Below are 18,084 nucleotides of genomic sequence, written 5' to 3' on the forward strand. Positions count from 1 at the left end.
GCTGCCAGAGAGTCATATATGGGGATGCTATTGGCTTGAAGGAAATGACAAAGACCCTTGTTGATTGTCCGCAGGGACATGTAACAAGTACTAAGTGAATAATAGGATGCATTGCAGGAAATATAGTATTTCAGTGCCCTTGTGTTGCTTCAAACATGTTGAATATGGCATGGGAGACAAACAAGTGCAAGGAGGTAAAGAAAGGAGAGTGGTAGGTGTTCTTCAATGAAAAAACAAAACAAATGCAGTGCATATTTTATAAAGGCAGAAATATGCTTGTGGTTCGACTGTAATTTCTCATATTTTACTGGTTGTTTACCATCTGTGATGGCTCAGCCTATAGTGCTGGCTCCATGCAGTAGAGCCACCAGTGGTTCACGATGGGCAATTAAAGGATTTGAGGCGAGAGGTCAGGGAGGGCCGGTTAAGTCAATTTTTTTTAGCCTAACTGTGACTTGAAAGACCAGAAGCATCACTGTTTTTTTTCTGTACCGTGTTAGTAAGAAAGTAATTATATCTCTTCTCTTTTGTTACTAATTTTGGTTGGACATGTGAAGGGATTTTTAAGTATACCCCTTTGATTGTAGGAATAATGCATGCCCTTAAGTTGGTACTTTTTGTAGTGTCATAACCTGCCTGCCTATTCCGCTGTTGGCTGTGGGATCTCAGTGTAGTAGTAAGTAGAACCAGGGCTGCCCAGACTGTGCTGCAGCCCTGCAGCCAGCAGAGGGAGTGCTGACCTGTTTAGACAACACAGGACCTTTCAGAGTTTCATATAGATACGCTCCATATTGTAACTATTAAATTTAAACGACTAATCTTGCTCAGTTCCAAATGTATTTTGTTGGGGTAGACTAGTTCACTCAGGCTGTGTGGTTATTACTTCCACATGTTTAATATCAAGACATAGTATGTTAGACATTTCGTTTCTAATGCCCTCAAAATGTCATTTAATTTCCCAGTGGTATGTTGAGAGGTCAAGGGGTGAAAACGTCATTGATTTTTGTCATGGAAAGAAGAAGCACAATGCTGCACTGCTGCCGGGTGTGGATGAAGGGACATTTCACTGGCTCATTAGGCATACAGTATGTTTCCCACATGTGCTGCCTGAGCTGGTCCCTTTAGGTTTTAATAAGCACATAGTACAAGTGTACATCTCTCTGTTTTGATAGGAGGATAAACAAAACAGTATCAATCATTCAGCAAGGTCAAATTTTTGTTTCATTTTCAACAGTAGACACATTTTTAAATATTAAGTACACTTTTGGTTTGGGAATTCTGTGGATCATAAACGACTCTTGTGATGTGACTTAAAACAAAGCGTTTGATTGTTGCAGCCAATTGGATTCATCATAGAAACAGCTTGACTTAGGCCTATGGGACTTGAAATTGTTCTATTGGATTATAAAACTACAACATCCACATGCCGTAGTTTGCAGTAATTCAGGCTGCTGTAGACTGGGTCTTTTTCATAAAGGACGTGCTGGATGCAAAGCCCAGTGGAGCCTCGTGTTGTGCATGCATCCTTATGCGGTTAAATGGTGCCTGGCGCGCAGGAATCTCCTCTGCACAACAGAAAAGCCTCTGACTGGTTAGGAAAACCAAAGCAGCACTGAGCGCAGAGACGCGCGGCGCCTCATCCAACCAGCGCCAGTCCCACGAAACCGGGGTAAAACTACACGTTTAAACCATTAAAGTAGCCGCAACTGGACGCTTCTACTCTTTCGGATTCTTGCTCTCCATTCAGCCTCGGAAAGCTTCTCCCGAAGTGGAACTAATAGCGGATCTGATCACAGATGAATTCAGCGAAGTTATCAGCATTTGGAAGTGAGTTTGAAAGCAGTGGGGAAAATCCAAGTGGATTACTTCTCGAGTAGCCCGCAACGATGCCTCCGATTGATCCGAACTCTGATTCTAATAGAAATTCACTCTCCGAGGAGCAGTTCTGAACAGTATTATCTGTATTATTGCGGAGTTCAGGAACTCTCCGCCACACGGATCTCCATCATCGGCTCCGCAGGAGAAGTTGTGATTTAGATGAAATAGACCGCAAAGCGCCATCTAACTGGATTTACACCGTTTCGAGCTGCTCTTGAAGGATGCCTGCCTGTCTGACGGGGATTTACTGTCTACTGGCATTTCTACAGATTTGTTCAGGTATGAGTTGCTCTTTGCCAAGACAAGCTTTCCTTATGTTTTCAGTGTGGGCAGTTTCAAAAGAATAGCTAATATGCTGTATAGAAAGAGACTGGTTTAAATAGCGATGGTGGTACAGAGAGATAAGTTAGTTGGGGTGATGAATTGGCTAAGTTTGATCAGTCATGGCACCCTGCGTGTATTCCGGTCACCTTTTCTCTGTGTAGCCAGCAGTATCAGCATGTGGCCCCTGACCCATGCTGCGTGCTGAAAGTGACCCATTTATTTATGATCTGCTGCAGTCCAGTGAAACACAGCCTTTTACGAGTTTCACACTGGTGGAAATTAATTGCCACAGTTAGTGTCATAAGAAAAAAAGGAGAGAAATAGAGTGAGGTTTATGTGAGGGCATGTTGTAAAATGTATAATGTTAAAGTCAATGGCACGCCATCATGCGTGCAATGAGTCAAAGTAGGCCATATCGGTTCTAGGTTATCATCCCCAGTCCTCAGTGGGTGCATATATTACAAGAAGTGAAGGTTAATGAGGAACAGAGACACTTGGACAGAACCTTTGCACCAATGTTCCACACACTGACAATGTCATGCATTCTGGAGGAAATATTTAGGCTAATATTGTGTTTTTGTTAGATGGTCAAGGTTCATTTTGGGGAAATGGCCAAGCATAACATTGATCTAACACTGATGTTGCAGGTGGAGTGCTGACAACATACTTACTTTCCACTAGACATTGTTTGCTCGCACATTTTTCTTTCGCCTCGTTCCCAGCTGATGTTAGCCGCTGTGTCCCAGTCAAGCAGCAAAGGTTGAGGTTTGAAGGAGCATCACAGACATCACCTCCTCCACCCACTAGGACTGAAAAGACACACTAATATCACACAGTATATAGTAGCAACTACAGTCACATAGACTAGTACTGTAGTACTGTAGGTAGCTTCAGTCCAGATATCAGATTACAACAAAATCCTTTACATACAGTATGCACCTGCTGTGGGGCACAAGCTGTTTAAGCCTGGAGGACAGCATGCCCAATAGAGAAATAAAATGAAAAACTAACATCTATAAAACTAAATACAATCTCTCCACCCTATGCTTTAAAAAAAGAAAAGTATTTCATTGTATGTATTTTACGCTATGGATGGAATTTTAGGCTAATGATTCAGCCTAGAGTTGGCTAACAATGCTTAAGTAGCAATTTTTGTTCATTTGCCAGTAATCTTACAAAATGTCAATGCATATTTTCTTGAAACCACAGGAAAGGGCACATGAGAAATGTGAATCTTTTTATTTTTTTTATTTCAAGAGTTCCTCAAATTCCCTACTGGCGCCAGTCAATATATGTTCAGCCCTAAGGCTTTCATAAGTGTCTTGTCACTGAGTGATGGCTTTATTTGGCGCTGGACTTCTTTTCTTTGACACTGTAGAGGCAGTTTTTTTTCCGAGGTTTTTACTTCTACGAGAGCTGAAAATCCTTTTGCCTACTTCAGAAGACATCGAGGTTAAATCTTATTCTTGGGTGTGACTCCGTTCTTTAAATTCAACATATTATGACTGTTACTTATGTAACATTTTCCAAACCCAAAATGAAATGTTCTTTCTGTGACCATTGCAGACGCTGTCAACATGTGGATATAATGCAGCCTTTTACCAACTATGTTCTTGCATTTCAGCGGTGACTCAAAAACAGTAATCACACTTAGGCTTGTCTGTCTACATCCTGAGCAAAAAAATGTGTCACACCAATTTTCCAGTTTGTTGTCACAAAATTTCCAAACTGACAAACTTTGTTAACCACACAATCCTGAGCGTTTCAAGAGTACTCGAGGATATTTGTGGTGTTCTATACTTTTGAGGAAGTTTTCTGAACCTTCAACATTAATTCAATATGTTTATTTGCAATCGGAAGTGTGCACCTGACATGAAACAAACCCCATTATTTGATAGTTATTCAATGCTCATGACCACTGAACAATGGGACCAGACCTCTGACAAACTGTCACTAATGGGCCCAGCTCTGCAGTTTTTAGCCAACATGTGTGAGTTGAAAGAGCCAATTGGATTTACAGTAAATGAACATGGCACTGGCCAGGCTGAGCCTGTGAGTGAGTGTGTTTTTTACCACATCTCTATCCCACCATAGATCACAGGGATTTTTGGGATATCTGCCAGGTTTACATGCCTGTCCTTGAAATGTTCCATGCGTAACAAATTACAATCAATGATTGATTACATGTCTTTTATCCATCCTACTTTTGTTTAATGTAACTCATCCCTTTCTATGGTATCTTAACTGTAGCATAAACACGTACAATGGTCCATCATTAAAACATCGAGCTATTGAAGCTCGGCTGTTAAGTGACTTCAGCGCTAAGGAAAACCTGGAACTCCCCTTCGTTGAGAGTTTCCATAATAAATCTGCCAACGATAATTGGGTGATACATAATAATCTAAATGATGGCCATTAAAAGCATACACTTGTGTTGAGATGGCTTTGTCCCTTTCATCCCCCAGATCTAAATTATGCATCCCCAGAGTAATGCTGTGACTTGCATCGCCATTCTACCTGCTTTGTTTGATGGTCTGTAAACACTGTCTAAAAAGGAACCATGGGGAAATAAAATAATGGCTCATCCTTTTATGGTGGCTGTCTCAACTGTTCTTTCAAACAACAGTACAGGATTTGAAACCAAATCGCTTTGGCTGGAACTGATAGGATTATTCTCTTCACAATAACTGTACTAGCTCAGCGAATAACTAGGCTAATTAATTTTAGTAATAAGTAACCATGGCCCTCTGAGGCTTGTTTTACCTTTTTATAGACCCCCTCGTCCATGTGTTATCAGTGGAGAAGTAAGTACAAGAGGTGCTCAGAGACCAGCAGAACACAGCCTAACTCCATCACTGGTGTTGCAGCAGCCCCACAGGGACCAGTGTGATTGAGACATCTGGCTGGCCTGTTGGAGGTAGTTGCACACAGGTCAGAGTTCACATGTACCTACTCATGCTGTTTTGGCGACCAACGCTCAGTGAATGCAAGAGGTTGACTGGTTTGACCCAAAATACTGCACAGCACTTGTTACAGAACGCTGGTCTTTAAGTAATGATGGCTTGATTGGGGGGAAACTGGCCTGCTGTGTTAGTACCCTCAGCTAACAAGACTCCCTGTAGTCTTTGTAGTGGTGACAATGATGAGCGGAGTCTCTCCACTAATGATGACTTCTTCGCTATGCATGATGGTGCTAGGCGATAATTCCTTTGTTTGTTGCATGGAATTGTCATATTCCTTATTTTTCTTCCTCAGAAATAATCGGCTTCATTGAATATAAATGGTTAGTTGGAGAGCATCTTCATTGTTGTTGTTTATTTCTTGGAAGATGCCAATGTGAAGGATTGAAATAAGGACTTTTTTTGTTTTACTGCATTGAGGGCGTGGCCCATCCCTTCTTTATTCATACTGACTGATAATCTGCAGAAACGACTCTGTCTTTTAAGAAAGGTGCACTGCTTGCTTGCAAATTTAGCATATGTTCTTTCATTCTTTACTGCTGTCAATGCCTCTGGCACACCGTGCTTTTTAGCTGTCAATGTCTTTGGCTGTATTTTTCTTACCCATCCTTGGGATCCACTAAACCTGGGTTTTGGGCTATTTCTGGACTTCTTAAGCACTCTTTGTGTTGTCTTGATAGATTTGATTTTGACAAACACTTTCCACCTTAAATTATATTTTCATTGTTATACAGAGCATCAACAGAGTCAGGTTATGCAAAGATGACTTCATGCCAAAGGCATATTGCTAGACACAGGTGTTTTTGAGGTCATCATAACAATACATGCTCATGTGAACTTTGTCCCTCAGGAACTATTCTGGCATTGAAACAGAGAGTGTATCCCTCTTGTCTCTCAGACCCCTGCAGACTTTGCTGCAATTGTTTTCTTGACTTATTGTGCATGCATGCATATGTAATGGTGTTGGCACAAGCTTGTTTTAATGTGTGTTTTTCGGATTGCGTGTTGAAAGCTGTGATTTGTGATTGCTTCCCTTGTTTACCCACTGGTGTCCTGCGGTGCAGTGAGGCCGAGCGTGGTTGCCAACCCTGGGGAAGGGAAGCTACTGAGAGCTTTAACAAGTGCCTGCGGGCCTGGAGTTCACAGGTCATCCCACCTTCTCAAAGGGAAGCACATATACGTACACACATATACACACACATCTCCTCATTTTGAGGATCAATAAGTATATCTGCCAGCCCCACAAAGGTCGCAGGTTCCTTGCCTGAAGGGTCCTCACACCCATACTATTTCCTTTAACCTTTTCTACTCATCTGTGTAAAAATAGAATTGCAGCACAGTTCATTTGTTCAGTCAACAATTTCAATTGTCAATTCATTTATATTGACACGCTCTTATTAAAGCACAACAATGTCTTCATTAGGTGCAACAAGAACTCAAGTGAGCTAAAACAAACAATTTAGCAATGACATGATAGAAACAACTTTAAATTAACAATGCAAGTATAAAAGCATGAAGCTGACAGTAGAATCAAATATTAAAGTTTCCGAGTCACTGGCACTTCAGTAATAAATCAAGCAGACACAAATTGCACTAACCTTTTAATTTTGTCATTTAAGTATGTTTTAAGCAGATAAAATGTGGTTGTGTCCACTTTGTCACAGATCACATCACGCTAAAGTGAAAACAAAATGAATAAGTAACACTAATAAATAAGCTTATTATGGATGTAATATGGATCTGCTAAATTATTTTTTGTGTCTTGTGCTTGTCACCCAGAGGAGAGAGGAGCTCTCTTAGTTTCTCACAAGAAGCGGTCCTAAATAGTGAACCAATGGCCACGCTTATCTGGACAGACTAGTTTCTAGGCTCAGAAACTCAAGCCGGTTTGTGGTTTTTCTCTAGGCGGATTTTACTCCTTTGGCCTTAGTCTCTTGTTCTGAGGTCAGTGTGTGGCTGTGTGCCGGATGATAAGGAACTGGATAATGACATCTGGTTATAAATCCTTTTTTTTTATAGTTTTGAGATTTTATAAGTAATGTTGTGATGGATGTTTTTGAATCCATCTAGTTTCTAACTCTAAGTTGATAATGAAGATGGACATTTTTCTTTCTTACACAATCTCTGAAATAAATGGTTGGTTATATATGGTCCTCCAACTTGTGCATCCATCCTAGCAACGATTGCATTGCTCTATTGGTTGCTTTCAGAGGGATGCGGTATTCCTCAAGGATTTAGGGTTCGAGAGTAATTGGGAGGATGATAATTTGGAAAGGACAGCTTTAAAGGTTATAATAATATAACCTCAGAGATGATATTTAAGGTTGCCTCTGTGTGGTTCTCTTCTCCAGTCAGGCAGCCAATAATCAATAGAATCAATACGCTCCCAGTTATTTGGCTTTTAGAATCGATAAGCCATGTAACTGGGAGCTACAGATGCATTCAGTTCAAGTGGGCCGTTGAAAAAAAAAAAGAATCAAGAATGATTTTTTGACACATTCAGCTGATTGGGTTTTATTACATGTATTTGAAATTCCAGTATTAGAATTTGTTCTGACAGCCTTGATCAGAACACATCCAAACCAAACCCAGACCTTCACTTGGCTCATTAGATCTCGGTTAGCCTTCCGTAATGATGAAGAGAGTGGCAGGAATCAGCAGGCCAGTGTGAGCAGGATGCCCTCAGGTCTGGCCGTGTTATTACAGGGAGATGACCTGCCTACTGTTACCTTCATGAACCAGAATGTCTCGCTAACCATCTGTAGCATTTTGACACACAGTCTCATTAGCTAGTGGGAGAGCCGGTGGGAGATGTTTGTATTATGTAGGAATGGCATGGTATTGCATACTGTGAATGAAGACTTAAATGGATATTTTGACCAAGACAGATACTTGTTTACTGGTTTATTCTTAGTATCTAAAGTGGATTTCTTTCATTCAGCATGAAGAGATTTCAGTTGTATAGAAGAGACTCTGTTTTTAGTTTTTTTAATACAGGGATAAACTGCATCCAACAAGCAATATGTTACAAGAACTAAGCATACAGAATGTAACTAGATTATTATATGCCGTTATCTATTTCTTTGTAATAATGGCAATCATTGCAAAATCCTACGCTTTGATTGTATTTCACCTACCGTATCACAGTGCTTTTATTACTTTTACTTGCTACTTTTGATGTCTCCTTGACCAGTTCCCAAGAAATAAATTATCTTTTTTTTGTCCTGTCACACGGTAATCAAGAACTAACACATTTTCCATCTGCTAATTCAACTCTAGAGTTAATGTAATTAATAATAATAATGGTTAAAAAAGAAAATGTGCCTTGGATCTGGGCTGTACTTTCTTACATTGCGTTTCTCCCATTTCCGTGCTGGGTTACATCATAGCCGGTGGCGTTCTTTTTTCAAGTGCATATTAAGAGGAGTTGCAGAGTGGAATGATAGCAAATGACATCTTATCATGTTTAAAAAAAAAAAAAAAATCCTCAGGTTAATGAGGGAGTAAGAAGGAAAAAGTGTGGACAGGGATAGTGTCAAAGTGTTGAAGAGGGAATCGATGCCACATCTGGAGTCTTTTGTGGCTATGTTATGAAACGCAGACCGTAATTAAGTCACGTTCAGAATATGTATGCATGAACACGGAGATAAAAGGAAACTCCAGACAGTCGTGAATCCTACAGACATTTTGTTCCCCGGCCTGTGATTTTCCACTCCAGCAAGAACTACTTCCAATCAACCAAATTACCTGCACTGTTTTGCTCACTTCAAACTGCGGCTTTATTGTGACATGCCTTGATACCAAGATTGGTATCTAAGGTGGAATGTAGCCAGATTTTAAAAGCCGCTTTATTCCAAACAGTGCTGGTTTGGCAGTGAGAGGTACGACAAATTGTTGCGTTCAGCTCTTTTTTTCACAACTCATTGCAATTACATTAAACGGTCGAGTGGAGCCTTTCTTCAACCAGCAGGTCATTAAAACTTTTGCCAAGATTTTTATATTGTAAGCTGCACACTTAAAGCAGGTTATTAAAACTCCCAAAGTAGCGGTTTATTTTAAAAATACCTATCCACGTACCCTCAAACTCAATCCACGCAACGTAGCATACCAAGCTGGATAGCTGGGCTTTATCTGTATTCCTCACGTCAACAACCAACCCCAGACCCCCGTGCCAACATGAGATCAAGAGCACCCCCACGAATGGAGCCAAATAAAAGCTGTTCATACAGATACATTCTGGAATAACTAAAAGATGAGCAGTTTTAATAACCTTTTTTTTTTTTTTTTTTCTTTTTTAAATCTGTTCAAAAGCTTATTAAAGGTTAAGCTTTTAACTTTTCATAGAAAAAAAGACTGAAGTCTAGTCATCAGCAAAAACAAAGTGAAAAGCAATTTGTCAAGACATACTTAAAATGATATCTGCCCAGTGGAAGTGATTGACACAAGCAGGTTGGCTGTTGGGAAAGAAAAGAGGTCAGTATATTATGGATTTCTTACAGCCGATTTTCTACCACGCTGAACTCTGACTCCTTGGCTGCTCCCACTGCGGTGCTTTATTGACACTTGTAGTATTGCTGCTCCCTGCAGGTACTGTTGATAGACTAGTGTCTGAAAAGTATACACGAACTATATAATGTCACACACTGCGTTTTTTTAAAACTAAAATCCCGCGGTAGATTTTTTCCGAGTGCAAGGTCTAATATTTAAAATAAAGACTGTATGTCCACCAAGGCAGCAATGTGGCACCACCACCAGCCGCAGCAGCAGCTGTGTTTTGATAAGATTTGTATTTGGCTCCTTGGCTTGACTGCTGCCGATGTGAAAGACACCCGTTGCTGTTCTTGTAACAGTCGGAATGCTGCTTAAAGATTTTAAACCCCTTTGAGAAAAAAAAAACAAAAACATTTGATTCTTTAAATGTTATATATACTGTGTGTATATATATTTGTGAAAAAAGGCAAGTAAGTGGCACACTTTCTGGTTAATAGGCCTACATTTTATTTGCTTATTAGTCACAGAGTCCGATTGCAAGGGAACACAGTTAGACACCACAAGAAGACTAAGTCAGTCAGACTACCTCTGATGTGGACAGAGAAAGATTCTATATGCATTTGTAATAGATCTTTATCCGGCATGAATTTTCTTTTTGCGCAGATGTTACCAAGAAGCACACACAAGTGAAACAGGTGGCAGGCAGCTTAGATAGCTGTACATCAGTTCCCCCAGATGGTGTGATGTGCTTTGCAATTTGCATTTAGAACCAGAAAGGAATATTTTGACAATTTGGGAAGTTCACTTGCTAAGCTAAGTGAATTGTCTGCTGGCTCTGGCTTCAGTGGTATCAATCTTTCTGATTTAAGTCCCTGCAAAATAGTGGACATGCTTTCCAAAGTGTGGTACTATTTCTTTATATGTAAATGTAACTGAACTAGAAGGGAATATCATGGAGCGGGGATTTGCCTACTCAGGCACAGTAGGGCTTATGGCAAAGCTAAGTGCAATCCATCTAACTCTTTTACTACACAGGTTATTAACAAAGCCAGCAAAGTGTAATGGCTGCCAAGTACACTGCACTAACCTATAATCTCCTGTGGCTGAATTCACCCTCGTATTAATGTCTTCTTGGACTATTAAGATAATGCTATGATTGTTTTAGTATCAAGGCAATCTAAAGACATCCAGGGGTCCGGGCACTCATTCTACCACTTCATTAAAGAGACAGTAATTGAGAGTCAGAAGAGCGTTTTAGAGGCTAATCTGAAATTGTTTCCGTGTTAAAATGTCTGTGTGATTGTTGGTATTGAGATATTGTCTAATACAGTACATGCAAATGTCTGCATGCACATTTATGAAGGACTCCAGATTAGGCAAAGTCCTGTGAGAGGGCTTCAGTTTTTCAGATGGGCTTGGTGTTCAGGGCAAAGTCTCTCTCCCTTCACAGTATGTCAGTCAGTTCACATCTGGGCTGCCACTACCAGGGGCGCAATTAAGACCAGAAAAACATGTAGGTCATACAGACAGGCACTTGTGACATGCAATGACGCAGCATGAAGCTAATGTAATATTAATGTATTGACTCGGTTAGTGTAGCAAACATGCTTTTAAATGGCCGTTTTATAAGTTACAACCCTCAAAGGAGATGAAGGCAACATGAGAAAGTTCAGATGGTCAAACACACATTATGCAGTCTGTTTAACTGAGTATACTGAATACTGTAGACTACCTTTTAACTGTTAACTGATAAGAAGATAAGGCATTCATATTAAATCAGTAAATACAAGATTAACCCAAAGTGGATTTTTTTTTCTTTAATGATAACCAACTTCATCTCGGCCCCTTCATTGTCTGTCTCTTTTCATGGGAAGTTTGGCTTTCAAGCTCTGCCTGAGTAATAATCAATGGCCTATATCGCCATTTTACTATCCACTGAACATTTAATGGAGTGAGGATAAGCCGCTCAGTTGAGCTGCTGCTGGCCTTTCCAGACACTTGTGCTTCTAAGGTGTTTCTCATCAGCAATACAGGAGCTAAACTCATCTTAACTTGGCCTATTTGGTTTGAAAAAAAACAAGCCAAGACCACAGCTTGTGTGATTGACAGCCTGAGATGGATTAGTTCCCCAGTTAAAGTGTCCAGCTCGGATGTTTATCGTGTACCAATGTTCTGCTGTGTGTCCGCCCTGGGGACTTCGTTGCTAATTACCTTCCCACTGAGCATTTAACAGCTGACAATCCAAACCAGATTTTCTTTTCACAACATTGTATTATTGCACAGTAAAAAAAAAACTGTTAATTTAGAACCTGTCTTCAATTAAATATTTGTACACAATTCTCAATGAAGGAGCTTTAAAAAGTACTGTAATGTAAATGGTTTATCAATTATTTGATCAAGAGATAAATAATTGTCAAAAATGTATCATTTGAGTCTTCAGGGAAAAATGCAAACGTTTCCAATTTCGTCAAAATATGTGGATTCACCGCGTTTCATTTAATTAAAATCAGAAATAATTTTTGGTGTCGGTGGGACAAAACATGAACTTGGACTTCGGAAAATAGTAAAGGCAATTTTTGACTATTTCCTTAATTTTTTAGGACTAAATGATCAATCACAAAAACAAATGACAGATTCATTGCTATTGAAAGCAACCAGTTGTTTCCTAAGTCATCAAATTTTTTCCTATCTACCTCTGCATCTTGTAATATGAATTCTTAAGCTGCTTGTGTGTTAAGCTTGCAAGCCTATTCCTCCCCACACCGTATCTTGCCCTGAACATCTGGATGCTATAGTTGTGGAGGTGTTATCATTATCATGACCTTGACTCTCCTCTCTGCAGACTGCTCCATTGTGTTTGTCATGGCTGCCAGAAGAAAGAAACTTGCAGTATTGTAATTTAAGTTTTTCATAACGTCCATGTGATTAAAATCACATGTACAAAATGCAATTTAAGAACATGAAATGCGTCAGCACAGTGTAAGACAGATTGTGGGTTGCACACACCTTGTCCTGGCCACACACAGAGATAGAAACACACTTACATTCCTTCCCCCACATATGAGTGAATGACAGGGTTCAACTGTTCCACTTAATTGTAGTTTATACAGCCTGAGCAAGAATGTCTGGCATTTATTGGTTGCCTGTGTTTTACTTTCAAATGAATGAGTGTTTTTGTTTGGAATATGTGTCTCCAATGGATGAGTAACGCAAATGGTTTCTTTTACATCAAGTTTGGATTTCTTTTCTTTTCAAAAATGGTAAAAGGTCACTTTCATGCCAAGAGTTAATTAAGAAGATCGACATCACTCTTTCTTTACGATATATATGAATCCAGGAGCCATTCTAGTATCCGACCTTTAGGGGGGCTCAGCCCCTAATGGGAATGTGACACAGATACAGTGCCTTGTAAAAGTGTTAGCAGGGGTTACAGGTGCATATAGCATTGGCGACAGCAGCGCAGGATGTTAAACCTATTTCAGGCCCTTTGGACCTGTAATGGTTTTTCCTCTGTCACTAAAAGACAAGTTCGCACACTCTCAATTGAAGCAATGAAATCGATAAAAAAAATATTGAAATTTAATTTTTAGGGGGGCTGAGATGGAATTTAAGGGGGCTTGAGCCCCCCTAAAAAGGGTCTACAATCGCCAATGTATGAAGTTAAAGCAGTTAAGCTCACTATATAACATGTTCAATATTGTTTGTTTAATCTAAGTGAAGTGTAACGAGTTATTGGTTTATGCGGGGTTATGTGCGGTCTTAGGAAGGAACTTGTTTAGGTGGAATATTTGCACCATGCAAAAGAAAATGCTGCTTTCAATAGTAAATAAAGTTAACAGTTCCCACAATACAGTATGGTGAGCTTTATAAATCAGCTGGATATGTGTTTTGTTCTTACCAGTGTATTGCCGTATGTATTTGTCCTTAGCTAATCCCCGCTAATAGGTCCCAAAGGTCACAGTTTGAGAGTAAATTTTGTCACATATTCTTTGTAAATCTGTACAATCCTTCCCCTGACGAACCAAGCGGGCCTGCCTTGGTGCACAATCCAAATTTTCCTTTAAACTTGTCTTTTTCATTGTGTAATGTTGCTCAGAGGTTACGGTTAATGTTGCTCGATCCGACTGGAGTCCAACGTTCACCCCAAGGAAGAGGAAAGTGACGGACATCCTGCGGAACTATCCCATCAATAAACCGTCTTCGATATAGACTACGTGCAACAAGGAAGCAAACAAGTGTATTTCCCCAAATTGTCAAACATATCCTTGGGAAATAGGAGTAAAAAAAGGTAATCTGTTATGAGGATTTTTACTCAGCCTTTGAGTAACGAAATATGTCTCAGCACCATCATTAAAACCAATGTTTTAACACTCATAACTATGACCACCCCCCCAAAAAAACAAAAAACAAAAACCTTTCTTTGTTTATTGTTGTTAATCTGTGGACTGGTATTATCCTGTTTCCCTGTCAAGCTATTGAATTGCAAGCTTAATGGTATGAATATGCACAGTCAACATTTATACTCAGGAATCTTTCTTAATAAGCACATGCATGAACAATAAATCTTAGTTAAGTCAACAACACAAATTACCACATAAGGGGGAAGTTGGGGGGGTGGGGGGAGCTTCCATAGCAAACATGCATTGGCTTGAGCGTCCTCATCCAAGTAGCAGTAATTCGTGTAAGGTTGTATGTCTGTTCTGTACACTTGCTGCTGCCTGAATTTGAGCTGTGAATGAGCCAAATATTGTGAAGAATATTTCAAACAGCTGATCCCAATCACAAGCACACCGTCAGTGCTCTGCCTGAACAAACGCTATGCTTCATCTATTAAAGTTAGCCGAGGCAGATTTGCGGTTTATATTCTCAATTTCCTTGTTAATTATGCTTCAACATGAGAAGTTGAAGGTTAGCATGTTTTCAAAGTAATTATTTCTTCGTTGTCTTTGTCTTTTGTGCTTTTGTGTGCATGTAACCTTTTATTATAGGGTCTGCACAGTGTTACACAACAGGTCCCTGGTCTTCCTTATATAGCTCCTTTGATGTAGTGCTGGGTCCACGTTAGTCAGAACTTGGCCTTAGAAGAGAGGATTTGTTGGACGTTTTTTCTGACGTTTCTGGATAATCAGATGTGCTTAAAATACCAAAGGTGGTGCAGTGATGCACAGCAAAAACTAGCACAATATCACCCTCTTGTCACATTAATACTTTAGTTACGTGTCACAGAGAAATACGGCTGTCTAGTCTGGGTCTGTGAAGTGTATTTTAGGATGGAAATGCTGACAGCATTCAGTAATTTATTCTGCAATATAAAGTCATTCTTAATTCACTCTTTTTGTGTAATTGTGTGCTGGCACTGGATGTCAGGCCAAAAGTGGAGAAGTGCCAACATCGGTCCAATACTTGCTTGCCAGCCTATTTCAAAATGAAATGATTCATTTCTGACTACGAACTAAACATGAAACAACTTCAGTAGTTTACTTAGTTCAGTTGGGATTTTCACTGTAGTTCTCTTTGGAGCTGTGGTGGTTTTGGGTTTCTCTGTGTAACTTGTCATGTCTGTCTCTCAAATGCTTTAAAGCGTCTAAATCTTAGTTGTGTTCTCTTGATATCTGTCTTGTTCATCTGGTCTTGGATAGCTGTCTGTTTAAACATGTGCTGTCATTTGACTTAAAGCTTTGAACTCAAAGCGTCTGGAAATCTCTGTCTCGCCATTAAAAGTGTGGGATGATCCAGCCCACGGGTCACAAAAGAAAAAAACAAAACGATTTTTACAGACTGAAAACTAAGGATTTCCTTAACAAGACATCGCGGTTCCATTTACTGCACACTCTTAAGCCTCCAACAAAATCTGCCTGCTGTTACTAGATGTGCCTGACTGCTACTCTTCCAGAGCGGCACTCTAGCACAGGTAATCCCTCAGTACCTCAGGTGGAGATTTAACATTTCTGCCACTGTGGCTCTGGTTGGCTTGGGGTCAGAGTCACTGAGCAAGCTGATTGTGTCACAAAGCTATCAGCAGCACCCAAGGGGTACAGTCCACCGCATTCTACATTAATACATGTCAACCACTGCTTCTCTGCTACTTGGGAAAACCACAAAGAGACAATTATACACATTCTTCATGTAAGTGAATTTTGAGGTTTTTTGGTGTAAATCTGATTTGAAAACCACTCTCCACCAGTCTCCACTGTCCAAGTGGTTGCTTAAGAAACATGTGTATCAGCAGTGTTGTGCAAGTTTACACAGTTCACACATTGAAACAAACTTGTTACGTTTATAGTTTATAAATTTGAATTTGGAACTAAGTTCACAGTTTATTTTCTATTTTTATAAATAATTTGCTCTGAGAGTGGTTGGATAATTAAATTCGTTGCCAATGTGACTAACTTTTGGTTCGGCCTTGTTTTTTTTTCAGAACAGGTGTTGTGTCAAAGTCTGTTGCCCGGTCGAATAGTGTTTGTTTAAAGGATGTGCCCCCCCCCCTCCATATTTAGGGTCTGGTTAAGATTTAAGGTAGAGGGAAGAAGATATCAACAGGGAAACAGTCTTCGGGTGCCCCCGAACAAAGGGCACTTTAAATGAATGTGCTCTTTTTATCCATGCCCAACACTGACACTGTGTATCAGTGTGTGTCCATGTGTCTCTCAGCCCGTCTGAAGTGCTATACCTTTGGAAAGGATCATTTTACATACTGAGCTGACAGCTAGTTTGACAGCAAGCTACTTTAATTGTGATATTTTAGATTTTCTCTGTATATTTCTTTGGTTTGGTTCCAAACAGTCATAGGATCCTCCATTCATGCACTCTAAATATATACAGCATTGTACTATAAATGACACTGGGGTAGGTCCATCCAAGACCACCAACGTTCTAGTAAATTACGCTCATCTTTGTCACATGAGTTATTAGAATCTTAGAGTGGACGATTTGGAGTTTTTGTTATCCTGTACTTTCCCCCTTGATCACCTCCTCGCTTCCTCATAATTTCCTCCTATAATCTATCCCCTCATGCCTTATTTTCTAACTGGTATTTTCACCAGAACTTACTTGAATAAAATACAAAATACCTAGCTTGTTATTCCAACATACCAAAGCTTTTTTTTGCAGATTATTTCTGTACACTTTAGTTGTGGGGAGAACAAACCGTCTACCCACCTCTTTCCTTACTGGCTGAGACAGAACTACACAGACATGCTTCTTTCTCTTTTATTTCTGTTACTCTTCATCCCTCTTCTCTTTCTAAATCTTCAAAAGACAACACAACTGACTCAGGACAGACAGAAAAAAACACATTTGTAGTGGCACAGGTGCTACAAATGACCTTTGGTGTGTATGTATGGATGTACTCCATTGTACATCTGTGTCCATGTTTTGCATACTGATTGTATGCTGGCTGCTGGCCCTTTGCAGATAAAGCCTGGTCTTTTGGGGGCCCACTTGTACCGGGCTGATATTACCTTTCTATGATGCCAGGGAGCTTAGGCAGCTACATGGACCCTTAGGCAACAGCCCAACACAATTAAGAAACGTAGGCAGCATGGGTGACTGAAAGCCACATTGGCAATCTTGTTCCTTTTATGATTTAAATGTCTGGACCATTTGTAAAATTCTACTTAAGTGTAATATTTACGCCCCTTGATGATGTCCAGTTTAGACTTTTTTCACTCCATAGTTTTCATAATCCCTTCATTCAGGCAACAGGTCTTACTCTCGCAGGTGAGAACCAGGCTTTGTGCTGGTGCCTTCCCAGATTGTTCTCGTGAAGAATCGGTTCACCAGCTTTGGTCACTACCCATCATGTCTTATCATGACAGACCTTCAAGCTACATTTGCAATGTGCCAGTGTAAAAAAAAAGGTCTCGCTGGAGCACACAAAAAGTGCCATGTTGTTACTGAGGATCGTTTTTAGGTGGATAATTACCTGCCTACTGTACAATTCAACTTTTTGGCAGTTTTTGCATTAATTAGCATGGAGCCTTTCAGCTAGGTTGACCACTTGACAGCATTAAAGGAAAAGTAGGTAAAGGAAGCAAGTGGAAGGAAAGAAAAAAAAACCTAATTCTAATAGTCCACATTTATTTTAGTCAGACTGTTACTATACAGGTAATATGGAGCTTTTGAATGCAAAAACATGCACATTTCAGCATACATTATGGTACGTTATGATAAGCTTGCACACTAATCAAATGCCTATTTTTCTTGTGTTTTTGTGTAAACGAGGGCCTCTTAAATACTATCACAATTCCCTTAATGTGATTTGGGAAAAAGACAGTACATACTGAATGTTCAAACACACATAACATCCACCGCGCTACCCAGTGGAACAAATTCTCACCCATTTCACAATGTGTGAGGTGTTATCTATCTGGGTAAACACTTGTCTGTTTGGGATTTATTGGTTGCAGCGGGAGTGCAGGAGCTCATCACT

The 18,084-nt window shown here is 39.9% G+C and overlaps 1 protein-coding gene across 2 annotated transcripts in view; it reads left to right on the plus strand.

Annotated features, from left to right (window-relative positions):
* Positions 1-18,084, plus strand: part of LOC117955258 (roundabout homolog 1-like) — an 85,181-nt gene that overhangs the window by 9,334 nt on the left and 57,763 nt on the right. The window contains exon 1 of one of the 2 annotated variants that reach the window (XM_034889619.1): positions 1,496-2,157. The exons of the other annotated variant lie outside the window; for it this stretch is intronic. Coding sequence (XP_034745510.1) covers positions 2,100-2,157 — 58 coding nt within the window. The 5' untranslated portion in view covers positions 1,496-2,099. Of the gene's footprint in view, positions 1-1,495; positions 2,158-18,084 lie in introns of those variants that run through there. 2 annotated transcript variants of the gene reach the window in all.

This window comes from Etheostoma cragini, chromosome 13, assembly GCF_013103735.1.
Source record: "Etheostoma cragini isolate CJK2018 chromosome 13, CSU_Ecrag_1.0, whole genome shotgun sequence".
NCBI lineage: Eukaryota > Metazoa > Chordata > Actinopteri > Perciformes > Percidae > Etheostoma > Etheostoma cragini.